Raw genomic sequence first — 22,835 nt, 5'->3', positions numbered from 1 at the left:
CAGAAGTTGGCCCAATAAAAGATATTACCTCACCCACCTTGTCATTCAGATCCTGAGTCAGATTCCCCAAAAGCCAAGATGTTAATGTCTATGGTTTTGCTTCAAGCACATCATTAATCTGTTGAAGCTAGGAGTCAATGATATAATATTGTTACAAATCTGTGCATGCACAAACAGGGCTTTGGTATGCTACTACTCAAAGCTAATGATAGAAATATAGCCCTGGACGGGACCTTGAGAGGTCAGCATGTCCAGCACCCTGTGCTGAGGTGGGACCAAGTAAACCTAGACCATCCCTGACAGGTATTTGACCAATCTTTTCTTTAAAACCTCCAATGATGGGGATTCCACAACCTCCCTTGGTAAACTATCCTTATAGTTAGAAATGTTCTCCTAATATCGGACCTAAATCTCTGTTGCTGCAGATTAAGCCAATGACTTATTTTTCTACCAGCAGTAGGCATGGAGAATAATTGATCACGGTCCTCTTTATAACAGCTCTTAACATATTTGAAAACTTCTTTTTTAAGGCATAGCGCCCAAAATTAGTTACAATACTCGTCTTCTTCAATGCCAAGTAAAGCAGAGTGATTTTCTCCCATGTTTTACATATGACAGTCTTGTTAATATACCCTAGTATGATATTAGTCTTTTTGCAACTGCACCACATTGATTCGTGTTCTATTTTTGATCCACTATAATCCCCAGATCCTTTTCTGCAGTACTAATGTCCATCCAGTTATTCCCCATTTTGTATTTGTATACTTGATTTTTTTCTTCTTAAACCTGTAGTACTTTGCACTTTACTGAATTCCAGCTTTTTTATTTCAGACCAATTATCCAATTTATCAAGGTCATTTTGAATTTTAACCCTGTCCTCCAAAGTGCTATCAACCCCTTCCAACTTGGTATCATCCATACATTTTATAAGCATACTCTCCACCTCATTATCCAAATTGTTAATGAAAATATGAAAGAGTTCCAGACTCCTGAAGGACCCTACTAGATACATCCTTTGAGTTTGACAGTAAACAATAACTACTCTTTGAGGACAGTTTTTCAACTACTTGTGCACATACCTTATAGTAATTTCACCTAGGCCACATTTATCTAGTTTACTTATGAGAATGATTACTTGATAATTTGTTCCAGTATCTTTCCAAGTTAGCTTGACTAGTCTATAATTCCCTGGGTCTGACTTTTTCCCCTTTTTAAAAATAGGTACAATGTTTGCCCTTCTCCAGTCCTTTGGGACCTCTCCTGTCCTTCATGAATTCTCAAAGATAATCATTAATGGTTCCGAGATTGCTTCAGCTAGTTCCGTAAGTGCCCCAGGGTGAATTTTGTCAGATCCCACCAGTGTGAATACATCAAGCCTATCTAAATATTCTTTAACCTTTTCTTTCCATATTCTGGCTTGCATTCCTTCCCCCTACTTGTTAATATTAATTGTGTTAACTAGTCACAATTTATCTTTTTCATGAAGACTGAAGTAAAATAATCATTAAATGGCACAGCCTTTTTGATGTTGTCCATTATTAGCTCTCTTTCCCCTCTAAATAGTGGACATACACTTTTTCTCATCTTTCTCTTCCCTGCCATGTAGAACCTCTTTTTAATGTCTTTACGTCCCTTGGTAGGTGTAACTCATTTTGTGCTTTATTTTTCATGATTTTGTCTCTAATAGTTTGCTTCTTTATAAAACAAATGTAAGACTTAAAAATACAGTAAATTACTTGAAGAAATGTTTGAAATAAGGACAGTAACATAATTAATCAAACTATAGCTGCACCTTTGTATGAAGAGTAATATGGGTAATTTTAGTGGATATATAGACTGGGTCTGGATATATAGACCACCCAATTTTAAAATGTTGGTTAAAATATTTATATGTTTGAAGTACTGAAATATCTGATACGTTGTCAAAACTAAAAGCCTCTATAAGTTTCATTACAAAATATGGGGGTCCTTTTTGTAGTAAATGCCATCACTTGGAAAGTAAGATGAGACTTAAACAACCTACAAGATGTTTAGTAGATTAATAGATTATGAAACCAGAAGGGATCATTTATGTGATCATCTAGTCTGACCTCTATAACACAGGCTATAGGACTTCCCTGAATTAATTCCCATTTGAACTAGAGCAAATCTTTTAGAAAAACTTCCATTCTTGATTTAAAGATTGCCAGTGATAGTGAGTCCACCATAACACTTGATCAGTTGGTCCAACGCTTAATTACCTCACTTTTAAAAATCTGTATATTATTTCTAGTTTGAATTTGTCTAGTTTGAACTTCCAGACCTTGAATCTTGTTATATCTTTGTCTGCTAGATTGAAGAATTCTCTATTATAAAATTCAGTTCCCCATGTAAATACTTGCACACTGTGATCGTCATCCCTTAACCTTCTCTGGGTAAAACAGGTTGAGTTCCTGGAGTCTATCACTATAAAGCATGTTGTCAAATCCTTTAAATATTCTTACATCTCTTGTCTGAATCTTTTATTTATTAACATCCTTTTAATTGTGGCCATGAGAACTGGTCACAGTATTCCAGTAATGATCACACAAGAGCCAAATACAGAGGTTTTATAACCTTCCTGTACTCCTACTTGAGATTCCCTGTTTATGTATTCAGGGATTGCATAATGCTTTTTGTATTGGTCTTCAATGCAGAGGATATGAGGCCTAAGCTATTCTTTTTAGCTAAAAAATCTGAGTAACTGTCCCAGACTGAGGTATCAGTAGAGGAAATTTTGGAATAAATTTATAAATTAAATACTAATAAGACACCAGGACCAGAAGGTATTCACCGAAGAGTTCTGAAGAAACTCATCTGTGAAACTGCAGAACTACTAACAGTGGTACATAACCCATTGCTTAAATCAATTTCTGTAGCAGATGACTGGATGATAGCTAATGTAACAACAATATTTAAGAGGTTCCAGAGGCAATCCTGGCAATTACAGGCCAGTAAGCCTAACTTCAGAAGTATGCAGATTGGTTAAAGCTATAGTAAAGAACAGAATTATCAGACACATAGATGAATACAATTAGTTGGGGAAGAGTCAACATGGCTTTTGTAAACATGCCTTACCAACGTAATAGAATTCTTTGAGGATGTCAACAAGAATGTGAACAAGGGTGATCCAGTGGTTATAGTGTATATGGACTTTCAGACAGCTTTTGGCAAGGTACTTCACCAAAGCCTCTTAAGCAAAGTAAGCAGTCATAGATTAAGAGGAAAGATCCTCTCATGGATCAGTAACTGTTTAAAAGAGAAGAAACAAAGAGTAGGAATAAATGATCAGTTCTCACAGTAGAGAGAGAGAAATACTTAGGTCCCCAGGGATATGTACTGAGATCTGTGCTCTTCAACATATTCATAAATGATCTGGAAAAGAGGGTAACCAATGAGGTGACAAAATTTGCAGACAATACAAAGTTATGTAAAATAGGTAAGTACAAAGCTGAATGTGAAAAGTTGCAAAGGGATCTGACAACATGGGATGACTGAGCAACAAAATGGCAGATGAAATTCGATATTGATAAATGCAAATTAATGCACACTAGAAAAATACTCCCAAATATTCATATACAATGATTGGGTCTAAATTAGTTTTTACCGCTTAAGAAAAAGATCCTGGAGTCATCATGGATAGTTTGGCTATTCTTATGTTTGTTTCTTTTTTATTAAATTATTTATAGCTTTTTTGACTTCCTCTCTGTAACAGTGGGCTGGTTATCTTACAGTCAGAGGCTTCCTTACAATATTTCTAGCACTTCTGTTCCGGGTGATATTTTGACACTTCTGGTTCTCCTCCCAGCTGGAAACCAAAGTTAAAAAGACATATTAGAACATTTCAGAACCTTTAAGAAGTTGCAGACTATACTCAGTTATAAAAATGAACCAAGGCTTTGTGGCTGGGTATAGGAGTCCTTTTTTCCTTCATTGCTGTCTTTCTAAACGGCACTAGAAAGTGCGACAGAAATACAATACAGGAGGCCCAATAATGTTCTCTCACAAAGGTCAAGAGGGGAAATTAAGAAGCAATGAGGGAAGCTGAATATTCTTTATCAGACTGACTTTACCGAAGATTTGGTTGAAGCATATAACCTTAAAAGGATTACCCTGTCTGCAGTTAAATTTAATATAATGATAATTCCAATGTATAAAAAATGTATGCAAAGAGTGGAACAGAAAACAACAATCACGTAGGAAAGGAAGGAAAAGTGTCCAGAAGGACAGTATTTAATATAGATTCCCAAGAATATATTGAGTTAACTCTACATCCCATAGTTTGCATATACACAATTACCTTATCTTAATGACTTTGCATTATCTTATGCATTTATGGAGGCTGACTTACACTAATGTAATTTATAAATAACTGCAGTGAAGCTTCTGGAATTATCCTAGTGTAAAACTGGTGCAGGTGAAATCAAGTTAGTACCTGAGTGTTCTTAAAAGTGCTAATTACTCCAATATTCAAACAGTGGAAGAGGAAAGTTAATATTAAACACTGGACTATTAAACCTAGCACCATGCCAGTTTTTTGATCACAGAGGAAAATAGTCAATGCACTTTAAAAAACAAAAAAGAGAGGGTGATAGAGAGAGAGAGATGAAAATGTCATTGATCTAACAAATCAATGTGTAACTATATAGTTTTAAGGTATAAGTAAAATATTTTTAAAGTACATTGTTAATGATTAATCACAAGATACCAGAGCAGTTTAAAAAATATATTTAAGCTTCCAGAGTCCTTGGGCATAATGTTCTGTCGGTTTTCCTGTAGTTGTCTCTTCTTACTTGCAAAGAAAAATTATTTTCTCAGTACTGCTCTTTTTGTGCTGATCTCTTCCTGGGATAATTTGCTTGCTCTGGAAGATGAATATTGACCATATTCTGTGCAGCCTACTCTGTCAAAAGACCAGGAAATTGAGCTAAAGATCACAAGTTATTTTTAGTTTCCTGAAACATTTCTTTCTCCTTTTAAGCAGAAGCAGAGTTTAAGAAGAGTATAAATCAGAGGCTCTCTGAATTAAATACCACATTGTTTGGTTTAACTACTCATGTCCTACAAGCCACTGCAAGAGTAGACAAAGGCTGAGTGTCATCATCAGTCTTTACTGGTGATGATTTTATGTTTTTCTTTCAGGTCATTGTTAAAAATGTTAAGTGGAGCCAAAAACCCATCCCTGCAGTACCCCACTAGAAAAACATCTGTTCGATGATGATTCCCCATTTTCAATGACATTTTGACATCTCTCAGTTTACCAGTTTATCATTTAATGTGCATTTAATTTTGCATCATTCTAGATTTTTAATCAAAATATCATGTGATATTAAGTTGGATGCCTTTCAGAAGTCTAAATATATTATCTCAACACTATTGCCTTTATCAGCCACACTTGCATCCTCACCAAAAATAAATATCAAATTAGTTTGACAGGTTTTATTTACCCATGTTAATTGGCATTAATTATATTAGCCTCCTTCGATTCTTTATTCATCAAGCTCAATATCAGCCGTTTCATTATTTTTACTAGGAGTGATGTATATAATTATGCAGATGGTGTATTTACCCTTTTAAAATATTGGCACAACATTAGATTCTGGAACTTCCCTAGTTTCTAAGTCTTACTGAACATTAACTGTCCAGAGTGCTCCTTGTCACTGGCATAATTTTGGAGAGCATAATGGTTGCTGTAAATTCCCCCAGCTAGAGCATTTCCTCAGGGACCACTCCAGTGCATTCCAAGCACATCACTATCCAGCTCCATCATCTCATGCCTCTGTCACACTCCTTGCCTGCTCTAGCAAGTCCTCTCGCTCCCACCAGGAGGGGCACAAGTGATGTAAAGTGAGCTATGCCAGCTCTGCGCTCCACATGGAACAACTCCTTAGGTCTGCCTTGTCTTCTTAAGGAAGTTCTCCATCCACTGAGCACTGGTGTACATCTCCCTCTAAGCACCAAACCACAACCAAGATATAGAGTCTGACCAGCTTCATGTGCTGGGCCCAAACAAACCGACAGTCCCATGGTTGTCATAGCAACCACTACCCTTTGGAAAGGGCATCAGTCATCTTCAGGCCTATTGAAGTCATACAGAGCAAGTAGATCTGATGATTTCAACAAAGGTTGAACAAAACTGTCAGGGAATCCAAGGTGTAATAGAGCAGTCTGTAAATCAATGCTCATGCCATTTAGATCTCATCCTGAGAATGTCTCTATGCTAATTTCTCTTTAACCACTTTATATATAAATATTTTCTCCCTAAGAATTCACTCAGTTAGGTAGTTTTTTGGTGTGGAGGGGAGGAGCAAGAAGCTTTATCCTGATGGTACCATATCGTGTAGCACAGTCTGGGTCCTATCCTGAAGAAGCTACATGGGAAAAACTTCTGTGAGAAATTTTTCTGTGTACAGAATTCAGGACTGAGTATTGTTCCTTTAATTTGTTCTTACTATTTCTTATAGTGCTTTTCCAATTGGATAAAACCCACATCCATAATCTTACTCATTTCTATTTGCCCAATTAATACAAGATGTAATATGATATACAAGAACTTCAGGTTACTGCATGACTTGTGATTAAGACCAACAAAAAAAAATCTATATTAGTCACCTTGACAGATCTAAATAAAAGAACAATTTAAGGAAAAACAAAGCACTTCAAAATGTCATTTTGTTGCTCAGTCTTCATGCTTTTCTCTCTCCCTTTCTGGTAATTTTCCACCTTCTCACATTTTAAATAAGGGAATTTTGTATTTTAGCTTAAGCTCGTATGGAAATAAAAACTCATAAAATAAATGCATTCACTAGAACAATAATGGCTGAAATTATCACAGCAGTGGTTGTATAAATCAAAGCAACCACGGGACAGCCTTACCTGATAAACTCTGTGTGTGTGTGTGTATATATATATACATGGGTGTAGATGTAGCTTATACGTAACAAGAAAGAGAAGTAGATAGAGAGATGAGTTCTCAAGAGGAAATATATATTTTCAGAGAAGGAGAAAGACTTATACTTATGGTTAGATGTATTTTCCAAGTAGACAGTGGTTCCCTCTCTTTTGGAATTGGAAGCTCTGTATGTGATGGATGGGCTCCCCCGGTATCCTTTTATGTCTTGCTCTGGAGTTATTTCCATATTTCACCCATCACCTCCATTCTCTCCTTCTCACCATCCCCTTTCCAATTTTCTTATTTCCTCTTCCCCCGCCCCATAATATCTTTCTCTTCCTACCCCATCCTGCCTTTTTGCAAGGTTTTTCCTCCCCTTCCCTGAAGATCCCACTTCAGTCTCTTTCTCACAATTCAGTTTTATTTCTCCTCCTGTTCTCTCTCCCCTCAATCCTTCTTCTTTCTGTCTTTCTCTTTTTTTCTCTTTCATTTCTCATCCCTTATCTCTCTCTCTCTCACTGAGTTCCATCTTCATTTTTTCTCCCTGCTGTTCCATCGATTTCTCTCTCCCCTTCCCTTCCTGTCTACCAGCTTGCTGTCATCTTCTCACTCTCCTGGCCTTCCAGTTCCCACACCTCTCTTCTAGCTCTCTTACAACGTCTACCCAACTTACCCTCTTTCCCTGGTGGCTTTCCTTTCTCTCCCTCCCTGCACTTACAGAAGAGCTCACTGCTGTTACCGAAACAGAAAACAGTCTGGGGTCAAATGGCTCGATGGGAGGCTGCCTGAAATCATTGGACAGGTAAACAAGGAATTGCCAGCTGTTGTCTTCTCCCTGGCTTCAGCCAAAGCCAAATTAAGGCAATCTGATGTCCCAGGTACACTTGTGACATAGGTCCCTCCCATACCTCCACTCTCAACTGTGAATGGATATGTCAGGGTGCTCCCTTCCCAGAGAGAGAAGTGACAGTAGCAAGGAACCCCCTAATTCCCACTAAGAAGTGGCAGTAGGGGGAAGATGCAGGTGCCTCTTCACCCCTCAGAGAGACAAGAGAGGCAGCAGGGCTTTCCCTGCAATACTTGTCCCATCATATGGGGTGTATCCAGGAGTGGCGCCAGGTTTTTTGGCACCCTAGGCACAGGGCTGGCTCGCCGGTCCCGCGGCTCCAGTGGACCTCCCACAGGCATTCCTACGGATGGTCCGCTGGTCCCGTGGCTCCGGTACACCTGCCGCAGGCGTCCCTGCGGACAGTCCGCTGGTCCCGTGGCTCTGGTGGACCTGCCACAGGCATGCCTGCGGATGGTCCACCAGAGGCGTGGGACCAGCGGACCCTCCACAGGCATGCCTGCGGGAGGTCCACCGGAGCAGTCTGCTGCCCTCCCAAATCCTGGTGGTCGCCTAAATGGAAGCGCCGGCCCTGGGTGTATCCACTTGGGTGACTGGGTCACTGCACTCTTCTCCTCCTTCTTCTGATGGGCAGTCTCAGCAGGACCCCTGAGATCAATTATTCTGGATTCCTAGTCCCCATGGAAAAGAACTGGACAGTTCATATCTTTCAGAGCTCTTGTTTCAGGCTGTCTGCAGACTCACATGGACATCACAGCATCAATTTACACTCACTTCACGTTTTCTAGCTTTTCTTTTCTTTGGGGGGAGGGATAACTCACAGGTTGTGAGTTCAATCCTTGAGGGAGCTACTTACAGATCTGGGGCAAAAATCGGTCCTGCTAGTGAAGGCAGGGGGCTGGACTCAATGACCTTTCAAGGCCCCTTCCAGTTCTAGGAGATTGGTATATCTCCAATTATTATATTAAACACAGGGGCTAGAGGCTTTTTTTTAAAAATAAAATCTCAGATTCTGATGTCATGTGAGTCCAGGAGCTAAGGCCTTAGGACTGGGACATATGCCTTAATGTTGCTCTGGCTTCTGCCAAAGATGAGCAATGATTTTGTATTTTGAGAAGGAGTAAGGCCCCAACTCTCAGTCATCTCTTCTTCAATCTGTCCTGGTTTCCTCTGCGCCTATACTCTCCTCCTACCCCTGGTTTCATGGGAGCTAATCAGAGTCAACACAGGGAAAGGGTTAGTTTTTGGAAGTGAGATGTTCCTTCTATTTATTTTCTACACTACCATTGCCTCTAATTGGCTCCAGCAGTCACATGCAGCAAGAATCACTGTGCCCCTCCCTATGCAGTGGGCTTATGCCTTGTAAGGGAGCCTGACTTGGGAGCTAAGACAATAAGAAAGAAAGAAAACTGAGTAAAGGAGACTGTCTTTATTTCTCTCCATTGTTTAAAGAAGAGCTTGCAAATAAAACTGAAATACTGGCCCTATTGAAGTCTATCTGAGGTTTGTCATTGATGTCAGGATTTCACCATCTGCCTTTTTGCACCCCTTAGAGCTTTACTTTTTGCACAAGTTGATGTATATCTTATTCTTCACTCACTGTCTCAACAGTTCCTGAGCCAAAGCTGCAGTCTCTAGCCATTCTTTGTGTTATATATGGAGATATACATCTATCTGCAACTGGAAGGGACCCTGAAAGGTCATTGAGTCCAGCCTCTGCCTTCACTAGTAGAAACAAGTACTGATTTTGCCCTAGATCCCTAAGTGGCTCCCTCAAGGATTGAGCTCACAAGCCTGGGTTTAGCAGGCTGATGCTCAAACCACTGAGCTATCCCTGCCCCTCCTTTGCCTACCTCTGTTATCATGTAATTTTTGTTTGACACCTGATCTCCCCACCCAAAAGAAGAAGAAGAAGCTGAAGGAAAAGCAGATATAGCACAGAGCTAAGTACAGAACTATTGAATTGTTGAGACCAAGGTCAAAGGGAATGACTATAGTTCTCCTTCTGAAGAGGCAAAGTCCCCTTGTCCTTAGAGACCCTACTATTTTCACCTTGTTATTACACAGTGACATTCTCCTGAGTAAGTGTCCTAAGATGTCATAACTCTGCCCCAGATGTAGGAGAAGCAAGTACATTTGCCCTGGACTTCTTTTAGTGGGGAGTAAGAAATTGATGGAAATAATAACTTCCTGCCACTGGGACACTTATTTTGCCTTGTGCTCTTCTTCCAGTTTTATTTTTTTTCATGTTGGAGGATCTATTCTTTAGTTTGGATTTTCACTCTTGTGCCACACGTGCTTCGTTGGTCAGCAAGTAACACAAATCTAGTAAAACCTATGGCAATCTTTGTGATTGGCGCCATCTAGTGGGAACCCGTAAAATCTTCCCAGATGACGTTACCTCAGTATTTGCTGCATTACCTATAAACCTCCTTGTACTTGCTGTAGTGAATGCCTAGGATACACTGCTGTTACTGCAGTAACATTGAGCTTTCTAAGGCAATTGGCATGATATAAATAGTACCTCTGTTTGCATGTTTTTGTGTTTTAATGCAGTTGTGCATTGATATACAGATGATCATATATAACATTTTGTCAAACTTTTAATACATTGGTTGCTAACTGTACCCAATGGGTTGTGTCCTGTTGGAATCCCTCTTCATGTCCAATACCAATCAATCTCATGAAATGTTCTTCAGTGTGGTAGCTTGTAAACCCTGTGCATGGAATCGAATATATTGTCCAAGAGATTCTTTTAATGTAAGACAGAGTAAGGTCTGCAAGATTTATCTTACAAATCACTTTCAGGAATGACACACTTTTAAATTTAAAACAGGTAGCGTATTTAATCTTGTAGTATTCTCCTTTGGATGTAATGCCTGCCAATGGTCCTGATAATGCTAATTTGTTTGCTACCTTGGACCCTTAAAACCGTCATGGAGTCCCATGAACTCAACAGGTTACTATGTGGATGCAAAGGTCCACTTGTATGGATTCCTTTGCAGGATTGCGGCCTATGACTCTTATGTTTAGTTACCGTAAGTTCAGATCTGATGGTTTCTGATCCAAAGGCATCTTTCTATTGACTTCAGTGGGCTTTAGAAGAAGTCCATAATGTGCATTTGTGTTACCCCTAAAGCTGCTGCAGTTGTATAGATACCATTGATATAAATGTCAAAAATAAGAGTTCACATTTTCTGCTGGTATAACTTCACTCAATTTATTAGAGTTCTGCCAGCAGAGAATTCGTTCCATCTTCTTTTGCAAGCTGTGCCCTTTTTACAGAGTTTTCAGTGGCTGTAATTCATATGTAGTGTCTGTTTGTCCATCATTTTTCTTAAAAGCCAAGGAGAATAAATAAGTTACAAGGAGACCCATGAAGAACTTACCTTTCACCTCAGTGATATAGAAATAGTGGTGTGGTTTCTTTTGTGGAGTGGGGAAGTCTGAGGGGTTGTTTTGGTTTTTGTTAGTTTGGTTTGCTTTTTTTTGTTTCATTTACCATTTTAGTAGCAACAGGAACGAAAATGACTAGAAACGAGCCACAAAATAAAAGAATTATATCTAATAAGCACACACAGAATTTCTACTGAAAAAAAGTTTTGTCTTATTGTGTACACTCTTTTTGTTTTGTTTTGTTTTGTTTTGTTTTATGTGCCCACTCTAGAATGTCTATTTGCTGACTATTACTCTCATTATGTTTCCCTACCATTTAGGAGATAGTCAATTTCAACTGTCGCAAGCTGGTTGCCACAATGCCTCTTTTCGCTAACGCAGACCCCAATTTCGTGACAGCTATGCTGAGCAAGCTTCGCTTTGAGGTGTTCCAACCCGGCGATTATATTATCCGAGAAGGGGCTGTGGGTAAAAAGATGTATTTCATTCAACACGGGGTCGCTGGTGTCATCACTAAATCCAGTAAGGAGATGAAGCTGACAGATGGCTCTTACTTTGGAGGTGAGTAATGAGGAAATGTCTGAGAACATATAGGGTGAATATGCTAGAACAAAACACGTTCAAATGTCAGACATATAGAGATATTAGAGTGTGTCTGGTGAGCATTTGTTACCTAGAGAATTCTTATGGCAAAGAATAGTGCTTTCAGTATTTTTGAATAATACATTTAGAGACTGCTTCCCATTTCAGTGATAGGTTATCCTCTACAGCTGGTAGCTTTCTCAGGTATTTCCTAAAGTAATATTCTCAATTAAACTGTCTGATTTCAAAGTGACATTGAATTAAGAGCATTCTTTGGTAATGTGCTGTATCTTACTAAGGAATGCAATAATTTGCAAAGTAATTTTTAACAGACTGAAATATTTCTAAGGTAAAATAAGCATAATTCATCTACTTTACAGGGGGTTAGGGTTTTTGGACACCAATGTGAAAGTATATCAATGTGATAAACTCCAATGTATAAATAAGTTAGAGAGTTGATAAAGGACCATTAATATATGGGATTCTTCTGATATCCTCCCTGGAGCTTTCAGACTGGTATTAGTGCTCTTACACTAATTTTTAACAATCAGCAATGATTAGAGTTCAAGTATGTGTTGTCATAGACTGGAATCTCTAATGGACTAGATGTTAGATGTAAGTTAAAAAGAACTAAGCATAAATTTTGGTCCAATTTAATTCAATTCACTGGTAACCCTAATGAAAATCCAATTTCCATTTAACTTAAAGTATATGAAATATTTACATATGGATGAAGATATATCTTTTTACATATAATATCTGACAAGTGTGAAAATATATCAGCTGTGATAAGATATTCTAGTGCAATAGAATAGGAATCTTCTACTAAGAGAAGCAATAGGTCTGATTTTCAGAAGTGCTGAGCACCTGGAACTATCATTAGCTGCCACTGGAGCTGCAGGTCTGGCTCATAGCTAGTTAGTTTTTGTATTAATTTTAGCTGAATCCCATGAAGCACTGAAAAATTATATCAAAAGCCTTTCAGAATTCTTTATTTGCATTTAAAGCCTTACAAGTGACATTTAGATGTACAGAAATGAAAAGCTCAGAGCTGTGAACTTAGCTCAGTTCTTGTTTGACTGGGGCATGTAGTTCTTTAACCAGTTTCATTTACAGAAGTATACTGAAGCCTTTTCTACTGTCCTGGCCAGCAGGCCTTGTCGCTCCACATTGCCCTTTCCATGTGATTTATGCCAGTGCTTGCAGTATCTGTTAGATAAAGGAATCACGTGCTTATCCTATCATGTGCTTGGCACAAAATTGTATTTGCTACAGAGTGGAGATGGAGGAGAAAGAAAAGGTTGAAGGATAAAAAAGTCAAGCAACCTTGGTCTCCTTTAGGCTTAGGCAGTGCACCAAAAATTTCCTGATTCTGAGAGTGGATGGGCAAGGAGCTGTATTCTGAAAATGTCAAAAACACTTCTTCTTGACCAAAAGAGCAAAAATGCATGTCTATATGCTATGTTGACTAATTGCAGCAGCATTCCCGAGGACAATACAGTATCATGTCGTGAAAGTCCAGAATATGACTTATACCCTAAAAGGGAAACATCCAACATCTTGCTGTGTGTCAAAAAAAGGTGAACCAAGTTACAAAAACAAAACTTAAACAAAGAAAACTTAAAGTTCTGTCCTATATCAATGGCTGTAAAAATTATTATAGATGAAAGTGATGCCTACAATTAAGGCTTTCTGACATTTTCCCCATTAAAAGACTCTGTTTTCACTTGCTTATAACTTTGCCAAACTTCAGCCAGTTGGGATGAAATTTTCCATACTTGGTGTCTGCCTTAGGTTCAGTATTTTTTAAAAAATTTTCAGCAAAAGGGCTCAGATGTTTCTGAGAATAAAGTTAAGGGGAAATATATTTGGCTCACATTTTAAAAACTCCAGTTATGGAGATTCCACAGTCTCCCAAGGCAATATATGCCAGTGCTTAACCACCCTGACAGTTAGGAAATTTTTCCTAATATCCAACCTAAACCTCTGTTATTGCAGTTTAAGCCCATTGCTTCTTGTTCTATCGTCAGAGGAGAACATTTTTTCTCCCTCCTCCATGTAACAACCTTTAATGTACTTGAAAACTGTTTTCATGTCCCCCTCACTCGTCTCTTCTCAGACTAAACTAGGGTGACCAGATGTCCCAATTTTATAGGGTCATTTCTGATTTTGGGGGCTTTTTCCTTTATAGGCGCCTATTATTACCCTCCACCCACCATCCCGATTTTGTACACTTGCTGTCTGATCACCCTCGACTAAACAAGCCAATTGTTTTCAGTCTTTCCTCATAGTTCACATTTTCTAGACCTTTAATGATTTTTGTTGCTCTTCCCTGGGACTTTGTCCAGTTTGTCCACATCTTTCCTGAAATGTTGCTCCCAGAAGTGGACACAATACTCCAGTTGAGGCTGTATCAGCATAGAGTAGAGCGGAAGAAGTACTCCTTGTGTCTTGCTTATAACACTCCTGCTAATAAATCGGAGAATGATGTGTGCTTTTTTTGCAACAGTGTTGCACTGTTGACTCATATTTAGCTCCACAAGGGCCACTAGATCCCTTTCCTCTGTATTTCTACCTGGGCAGTCATTTCTCATTTTTTTGTGTGTGCAATTGATTGTTCCTTCCTAAGTGGAGTACTTTGCATTTGTCCTTACTGAATTTCAACCTATTTACTTCAGATTATTTCTCCAGTTTGTCCAGATCATTTTGAATTTTAATTCTGTCCCCCAAAGTACATGCAACTCCCCCTCTCTGTCCCAGCTTGGTATCAGCCGCAAACTTTATAAGTGTACTCTCAATGCCATTATCTAAATCATTGATGAAGATATTGAACAAAATTGGATCCTGACTGATTCCTGTGGGACCCAACTTGAAATGCTTGACTGTGAACCATTGATAACTACTCTCTGGGAATGTTTTTTTCAGCTAGCTATGCAGCCACCTTATAGTAGCTCCATCTAGGTTGTGTTTCTGTAGATGTTTATGAGAAGGTAAAACGAGACAGTATCAAAAGCCAAGATATACCACATCTGCTGCTTCCCTACTATCCACAGGGCTTGTTACTCTGTCAAAGAAAGCCATTAGGTAAGTTTGACACAATTTGTTCTTGACAAATCCATGCTGACTGTTACTTATCACCTTATTATCTTCTTGGTGTTTGCAAATTGATTATTTAATTATTTGCTCCATTTTCTTTCTGGGTGCTAAAGTTAGGATGACTGGTCTGTAATTCCCTGGGTAGTCCTTATTCCCCTTTTTTATAGTAGCACTATATTAGCTGTTTTCCAGTCCTCTGGAATCTGTCCCATAACTTTTCGAAGAGAAGAGATTAAAAAGACGTGGACTTTTCAGCTTGGAAAAGAGACGACTAAGGGGAGATATGATAGAAGTCTATAAAACCATGACTGGTTTGGACAAAGTCAGTAAAGAAGTGTTATTTACTCCACATAACACAAATGAAATTAATTGGCATCAGGTTTAAAACAAACAAAAGAAAATATTTCTTCACATAATGCAGTCAACTATGTAACTCTTTGCCAGAAGATGTTGTGAAGGCCAAAACTATAAAAGGGTTAAAAGAGAACTAGATAAGCTTATGGAGGATAATTCCTAGCCTCTGAGAATAGGTGACAGAGGATGGATCACTTGATGATTACCTGTTCTGTTCATTTCCTCTGAAGGATCTGACATTGGCCACTGTCAAAAGACAGCATAGTGGGCTAGGTGGACCACTGGTTGGACCCAGTATGGCTGTTCTTATGTTCTAATCATTAATGGCTCTGATATCTCTTCAGTCACCTCCTCCTGTATTCTATGATGTTTTTCATCAAAGCATGGCAACTTGAAGACATCTAACTTTTCTAGCTTATGTTCTCTATGGTAGATGTCCAATTGCTACTAAACTCTTTGGTGAAAACTGAAAGAAAAAAGTCATTTAGCACTACTGCCACTTCCACATTTTCTGTTATTGTTATTGAGTAACGGGCTCACCTTGTCTTACTTTAATCTCATTTTGCGCCTTAGCCTTTCTAATATTATCCCTACATGCTTGTGTTGTTTGTTTATATTCATCCTTCAGAATTTGACCTTGTTTGCACTTTTTGTAGGACTCTTTTTTGAGTTTCAGATCATTGAAGATCTCCTGGGGAAGCCAGGGTGATCTCTTGCCTACGTAGTGGGATAGTTTGCTCTTGTGCCCTTAATAATGTCTTCTTGAAAAATTGCCAAATTTATTGAACTGGTTTTCCCCTTAGACTTGCTTCAGTGGGATCTTACCTACTAATTCCCTGAGTTTGTTAAAGTTTGTCTTCTTGAAATCTATTATCTTTATTGTGCTATTTTCCCTCCTACCATTCCTTAGAATCATGAATTCTATCATTTCATGATCACTTTGACCCAAGCTGCCTTCCATTTTCAAATTCTCAACCAGTTTCTTCCTATTTCTTAAAATCAAATCTATAACAGCATCTTCCCTAGTAGTTTTCTCCACCTTCTGAAATAAAAAAAAATCTCTAACTTGTTGTATAATCTGCACCCTGCTGTGTTATTTTCCAACAGATGTCCAGTATAATATTGTGCCAGTTTTTAAAAAGGGTAAATGCAATAGCCCAAGTAATTAACCAGGTAATTTTAGGCCTGTCAGCCTGATGTTGATCCTGGGCAAAGTAATGGAGTGGCTGATACGGGACTTGATTAATAAAGAATTAAAAGAGGGTAACGTAATTAATGCAAATCAGCATGGGTTTATGGAAAATAGTTTCTGTCAAACTAACTTGATATCATTTTTTGCCTCAATTACCAGTCTGGTTAATAGAAGTAATAGCATTTTCTTAACATACTTAGAAAGGCATTTGACTTGATACCACTTTATATTTTGATTAAAAAAATAGAATGACATAAAATTAACTTATTAAATTGATTAAAAACTGGCTAACTGATAGATCTCGAAATATAATTGTATGTGGGGATTGTCATTGAGTGGGTGGAATGGTTCCTGCCCCTGCATTATTTAAAATTTTTATCAATGACTTGGAAGAAAACATTAAAATCATCACCGTTGCATCCGACGAAGTGGGTATTCACCCACAAAAGCTCATGCTCCAATACACCTGTTAGTCTACAGGGTGCCACAGGACTCTTTGCGGCTATCACTGATAAAGTTTGCCAATGGACCAAAAATTGGGGAAATGGTAAATAATGAAAAGGACAGGTCACTGATTTAGATCCATTGGGATTGTTTGGTAAACTCAGTGCAAGCAAAGAAATATGTGTTTTGATGCTACTAAATGCAAATTTATATATCCAGTAATGCAGAATATAGGCCATACTTACAAGATGGGGTACTCTATCCTGGGAAGCAGTGACTCTGAAAAGGATTTGGGGTTGTGGTGGATAATATGTAATTACTGTAAAGAATCTTGTTATATAGCCCTAATCTAATACATCAATTAAGCATAAAGTTAGGCATGTGTTTATGTGCCATGCTGGATCGGGGCTAGCACTTAAGAATGTACCTAACTTTAATTTTATGCTTAAATTATGTGCTGAATGGGGATCTATGTTTCTGGATTAGGAAAGAGAGAGAGAGAGGGAGAGAGAGCGAGAGAGCTCAAGCACATTTTTCTAGTCATAGCCTCTTAAGTAGTACATACTAGAACAGATACTTTCGAGCCAGTTCAGTGCTCTGTAGTTGTTTTATTTGCTTTCTTGCTCATGGACAAATGGCTGCTTTCTCACCATTGTCCTGATCCTTCTCTTACTGAAATCACTGGCAAAACTCTCATGAAGCAGGATCAGACCTTATGTCCCCAAGCCAACTGCCCCTAGCTGGTGTCCTCTCCATCTGGTTCCTTACCTATGTCTATATAAATCTGTCCTTTATTCAGATCCCAGGAAACCCATTCCAAGCAACTATAGTCCTTTTTACAGATATGCTTTTTGAACCCAGGGGAATCAAATATTGACCAATTGCTATAAAACCCCAGACCAAAGCCACTAACTCTATAGTTTCTTTTTAATTATTTCTTCATTAAATAGTTTCTAATTACTGATATAAGAAAGAATGCAGTCTGATACATATACACCATTTGACAGGGTTCATTATTAATAATTTTAACCCTTTAGGGTTCCATAATGATGTCCTCTGTGTCTGCAGCTGGAAAGGATCTTAAATTTCAAATGTTCAAGTGTTCACTGATTGTGTCCTGATTAAGACACATATTCAGGTGTATCTTTCCAATTCCTCTCCTACATTGATCCTTCCACACCTCTTTTCTATTTTCTCAGGCTCTTCACTGGCCACATAGCCAAGATTGTGAACTTTACCTTTTATTGGTTCATAAATTGCTCAATATCTCAGTTTGCTGTCATCTTATTCTGATAACTTCCAGGGACTAGACATAAGACTAACAGAAAGAGATGCATACGTGATTTTTATGAAGGGCGGGCTCAAAGTTTAAGTATCCAGTGAACAAGCTCCTAGGTTCATGAGAGAAGACAAAATATATTTTGTGCAATTTATTCAAAGTTAGAGAAATGCCACCAACTCTGTTGGACAACCTTATTTGGGTAGTACCAGTTTAAGTAAAGAAGGTTTCTGTGCCTGCTGACGTTTTAATTTTCTTAAAATAGACTATTCGTTAACATATTTATGGCATCTTACTTTCTCCCCTGGTTATTTACAATAACACTGTTGTCTATGTATGTCATAGCACACTATGGGGTTTTTATATTTTATTTTTATTATGTTATTGACTATCTTTTTAACAGTAATCCTTCCATACTTGAACATCTTATAAATTGTATCTTCTGTTCACTTCAGCCTGGTGAAGACCAATTAGGCAAAACTATTTTGATCTACGTATTATTTATAAACTTCTTCCCCATTTCAGAAGCGTAACTGTCAGTAATTTTAGGTCAGTGCAGTGGAAAATAATACCACAGGAAATACTGAGTCACTTTAGATTATATTTTGTCACTCTTGTTTTTCTGGGTGCACTGTAGGTAGCACATTTTTACTGGGGTACTTTTAAGCGATCATAGTATAATGTACCTCTAAACTCAGGAAGAAGTTGCAAGTTAAGGACCTGGTTATCCACTGATTTGCACTTTGTCATATACACCTCTGCAGGGTGATGTGACAGGGTTTCACACCCACTTTACACAAGTGGCAAATTACTATATAAATTTCAAGGCATTGGAGAATTAATGCTTTCAGGGTATACGCTCCAATCCAGCATAGCATTTAAGCACATGCTTAACTTTAAACACATAAGTAGATCCATTTAAGTCAGCAGGACTATGAACATACTTAAAGATAAACACATGCTTATATGCTTTTCTTGATGACATTCTTTGTCCTCATACCAACTTACGCATATAAATATAGTTTTCAATTGAGCTACATTGGGCTGAATTTCTGATAATATATTTCCAGTTTTAAACAAACTATACAGCAATTGAGTTGACCTGACTGATTTGGACTAGTCACTACATTGTGTGTGATATTGTATACCATGTTTTGCTTTCTTTTTTTTAAAATGGAACCCATTACACATGGGACCAGAAGTAGTAACTTTATGTGATTTTTTTCAGGTAACTTCTTTGTATTATTGGAAGAGGATATGGAGATCAGGCCATTGTCAGAAATATCCAGTTGATTTTTTAAGGATTTTTTTTCCATACTAGATCAAATCTTAAAGATTGATAGTATATAAACATCAAATGTTCTTCAGCCCAAATTATGGCCCTCACTTTTATGCACACATGTACAAATCATGCTAGAAGTGGTATTTAAAAGTAGTTTTAGTAGTGGACACAATGAAGATCAGAACACCTCTACAGTTTGGGGATAAGAGAGGGCTCAGAATTGGATTTTGCAAGTGACACCTATCTTTAGAGTGGGCCAAAAGAAAACTCAGATCCAAACTTTTGAGTGTTCAGGATCCAGATCTGAATTTTGCAGTTTGAACCTCGTTAAGCGAGGAGGCCCTTACATTGTGGATAAGAAGAATTTAAGAAAATTGAATATAAACAGAAATGTTTTCATGAGATGTTGGATTTCAATTAGAATAATTTTATTTATAATTAATATTATTTGTTCGCAGTATTTTAATATTTGTGCTCAGCCTTATACAAAATGCAGAAAAACAAAGTCATTGCCTGAGGAGTTTACAATCTAAAGACAAAATTTTCAAGCTAGCATTCCTAAGATTGAAGCTATCCTTAAGACATCTAACTAAGTGGCCTGGTTTTGAGAGATATTGAGCATGGCATCAACAAAAGAATCTGTGAACACGGGGAGCAAAGTCAGATATAGTTGCTCCACATCTCTGAAAATACAGGTCACTTACTTAGACACCTAACTATAAATTTAAGTTCCTAACTCTTGGCACCTAAATGTAACATTTTTGGCTTTAAAAAACAAAGAGAAATCAGACAATGAACGTACTACAAGACTCACACATGAGAATCAGAAAGTGCAACTGACCAGAAAAAGACCAAAAACAAAATTAAAAATTACTGGTCTGTTTTCATTGTTTAAGTTGAGTGAAATACACAAAATAAAGAAGCAGCATAAATGGTGAAATGTAAATTAGATTTAGATAGAATATTCAGAAAGTTATGGGTGTCTCAAAATGAGGATAGAATGGAAATTGTTTTACATCCTTAATTATAATTGATAATGGCCAGCGTCCCTTTTAATAATCATAATAATAATAATACAAAGCACTTGACAAATTCCAGGCTTTCCCTGATAAACTGCTAAAGCTTTCACAACTCCTCAATATGTATTCCAACATGCTCCAGTGTTGATAACCTTCCTGACAAAAAACCTGGTTTTGGAAGATAGCAGTATTGTATTCCTTTCCCTTTCTTTTAAAATTTCTTTTCTTTTTTGTAAAAATATATCTTCTCTTTGAGATTTGTTTGCATTTTAAATTTTGTTGACGTGCAAATGATTCATGGTCCTTTGATTCCTACTGACTCTTATAACACTGGCTTGGGAGGGATATCTTTTATTTATCACAACAGAATGTCAAGATAATTTCGCAACATCAAGTTCAGTTTTGCTGCCAGCTGTTCATGAATCAAAAATCTGAACAGCTGCATAGCACAGCATATAGTTACTTTTGTAGAGAATGGAAACCAGTACTCATTTAGACTGCTTCAGCTACATTCAGATTGCAGTGTGGATACTCATGACTGACACTATAGTGTATGGTCTACACACAAAGACCTAAAACAAACTACAGAATCTTTCATGATTTTACAGTTTATGCCCCAGTGAAAAATTGATGACATTAAAAGGTCGGTCCTACTCGAGGTTTGCAGGGAAGTAAAAAAAAAAAAAAGAGGCAGAAATACTGAAGCGCCACATTCAAAAAACCAAACCTTATCATATAAAACATTTTCTCTCCCTTTCTGTTTTGGATATAGCTGAGTGAAAATCTAATTCCCACTGACTTCTGAACTAGAAGAATAATAGTGGATAAAGTTTACAATGGACCCAGGAGTGTGAAATTGTATTTCCAGTTCTGTGAACAGTGAAGTAGGAAAGTTGACGACTGAATCCTTTATCTAGTCTTTTACTAGTAAGGAGGGAAAATCTTTGGCTTGCAGATAATTGCCATAAAGTTGAGGAGCAGAAACCTCTTCTGTTAAGCATTAAAACCCCATTGGTAGTAGTTTAATTATTTTTGACGCATTTAGAATATAAAAAAAGAAATAACACCAGCATTCTAATATCCTGTCCATTTCACTTAACAAAAAATGAAAAGATTAGATTGCCTGTCCAAAACATTTAGATTGCTGTGATTCTCTTTCCTCCTTCAGCTGATGAAAGCTGCCATATGGCCTAAATAGTGGCTTGCCTATTTAGACAACAGTGTAATATGCCTAGTGCATGATGAAACACTAGCTCCCTGCTGAGAAATTGGAGCAGTAGTCAGCTTTCCTCAGCTGGAAGGACACTGTTCATTATAACCTGCAATCTGGATTCTATAGCAGACAACAAAAGACTGAGCAGGACTTTATTTAAAGTTCTTTAGCTCACAAATACATAGCAGTTTTGGAAATCCATGTAGGATCTTCCAACCAGTAGCACTTTATTTTAACATGCAGCGCCATCATTAGAATAAATAGCAGCCAGTTTACTTAATCATCTCTGTACCAAACTTATCTGTAAAGCAAAAATCTGCCTCTAGAGCCCTTTTACAGTTTCTGATCTTTGGCTCCTACTTCAAACGAAGTATGTGCACATATTTCTGACATCCATCTACCAAATTGTTGGATGTTTCTTTTTTTAAAATTACTATTCTAGCCCATCCCTAAGCTAGGGCAGTGTCTGATATGATGAACAGGGCCAGTTCACATTCATCTGAGGTGCCAACTAACCATTTGACTCATTTCTGTTTCCTGTATCAGCATAATTCATCTCTTTGTCACCAAATTATTGCTTCAAGGCAACTGCACACTGTTATGTTGTTAATTTGACTTTATTTTCAATCTCTAATCAAATGTTAATGTGATATTGCTAGTTGAGTAATTACACTGAGTGTAATTTATATGGGAAATGAAGTGACAATAACTGGATAGGTGCCACTGTGTCTGCTAGGCTTTACTGCTTCTTGAAAAGAGAATGGTGCCACACTTTTTCGTAAGACCATACAATTGGAGATAGAAAAGCCCTGTTATGGCATCTAGTCTATTTCCTTTCTCATTCACCAAAAGGCATTAACTTTTATTCACTGATTTTAAGCAGTGGCTCCTATATATGAAGCTGGAGTTGGATTGCCACCACCTTCACAATAATTTTCTGTAGGGGATTGGCCAGAAAATGGCAAAAAATGTTAACATCAAAGGTGGCATGTTGTTACAATTAACTATGGCCATGATCATCTTCCCACTAAAATCAATACTAAAAGTCTCGCTGATTTCAGTGGAGCTGGATCAAGACCTATATGTTTACCGCTCCAAAGTCCTAAGTTCTTCTTTAAGTGATGGTCCCTATTGTATTCCACTGTGGGTCACATGTGAGCACCATGCACCTGGAGCCAGAGAATCTGAAAGTAGTGAAAGTAGTGCCTGTTGGTCCATGTA

The 22,835-nt window shown here is 37.8% G+C and overlaps 1 protein-coding gene across 1 annotated transcript in view; it reads left to right on the top strand.

Annotated features, from left to right (window-relative positions):
• HCN1 (hyperpolarization activated cyclic nucleotide gated potassium channel 1) overlaps nucleotides 1-22,835 on the top strand; it is a 336,513-nt gene that overhangs the window by 295,046 nt on the left and 18,632 nt on the right. The window contains exon 6 of the mRNA XM_032805307.2: nucleotides 11,474-11,714. Within this exon, the coding sequence (XP_032661198.1) occupies nucleotides 11,474-11,714 (241 nt within the window). The remainder of the gene's footprint in view (nucleotides 1-11,473; nucleotides 11,715-22,835) is intronic.

This window comes from Chelonoidis abingdonii, chromosome 6 (genome assembly GCF_003597395.2).
Source record: "Chelonoidis abingdonii isolate Lonesome George chromosome 6, CheloAbing_2.0, whole genome shotgun sequence".
Lineage (NCBI taxonomy): Eukaryota > Metazoa > Chordata > Testudines > Testudinidae > Chelonoidis > Chelonoidis abingdonii.
Note: the sequence above shows the minus strand (reverse complement) of the source record. Positions and strands in the feature narration are given on the sequence as shown.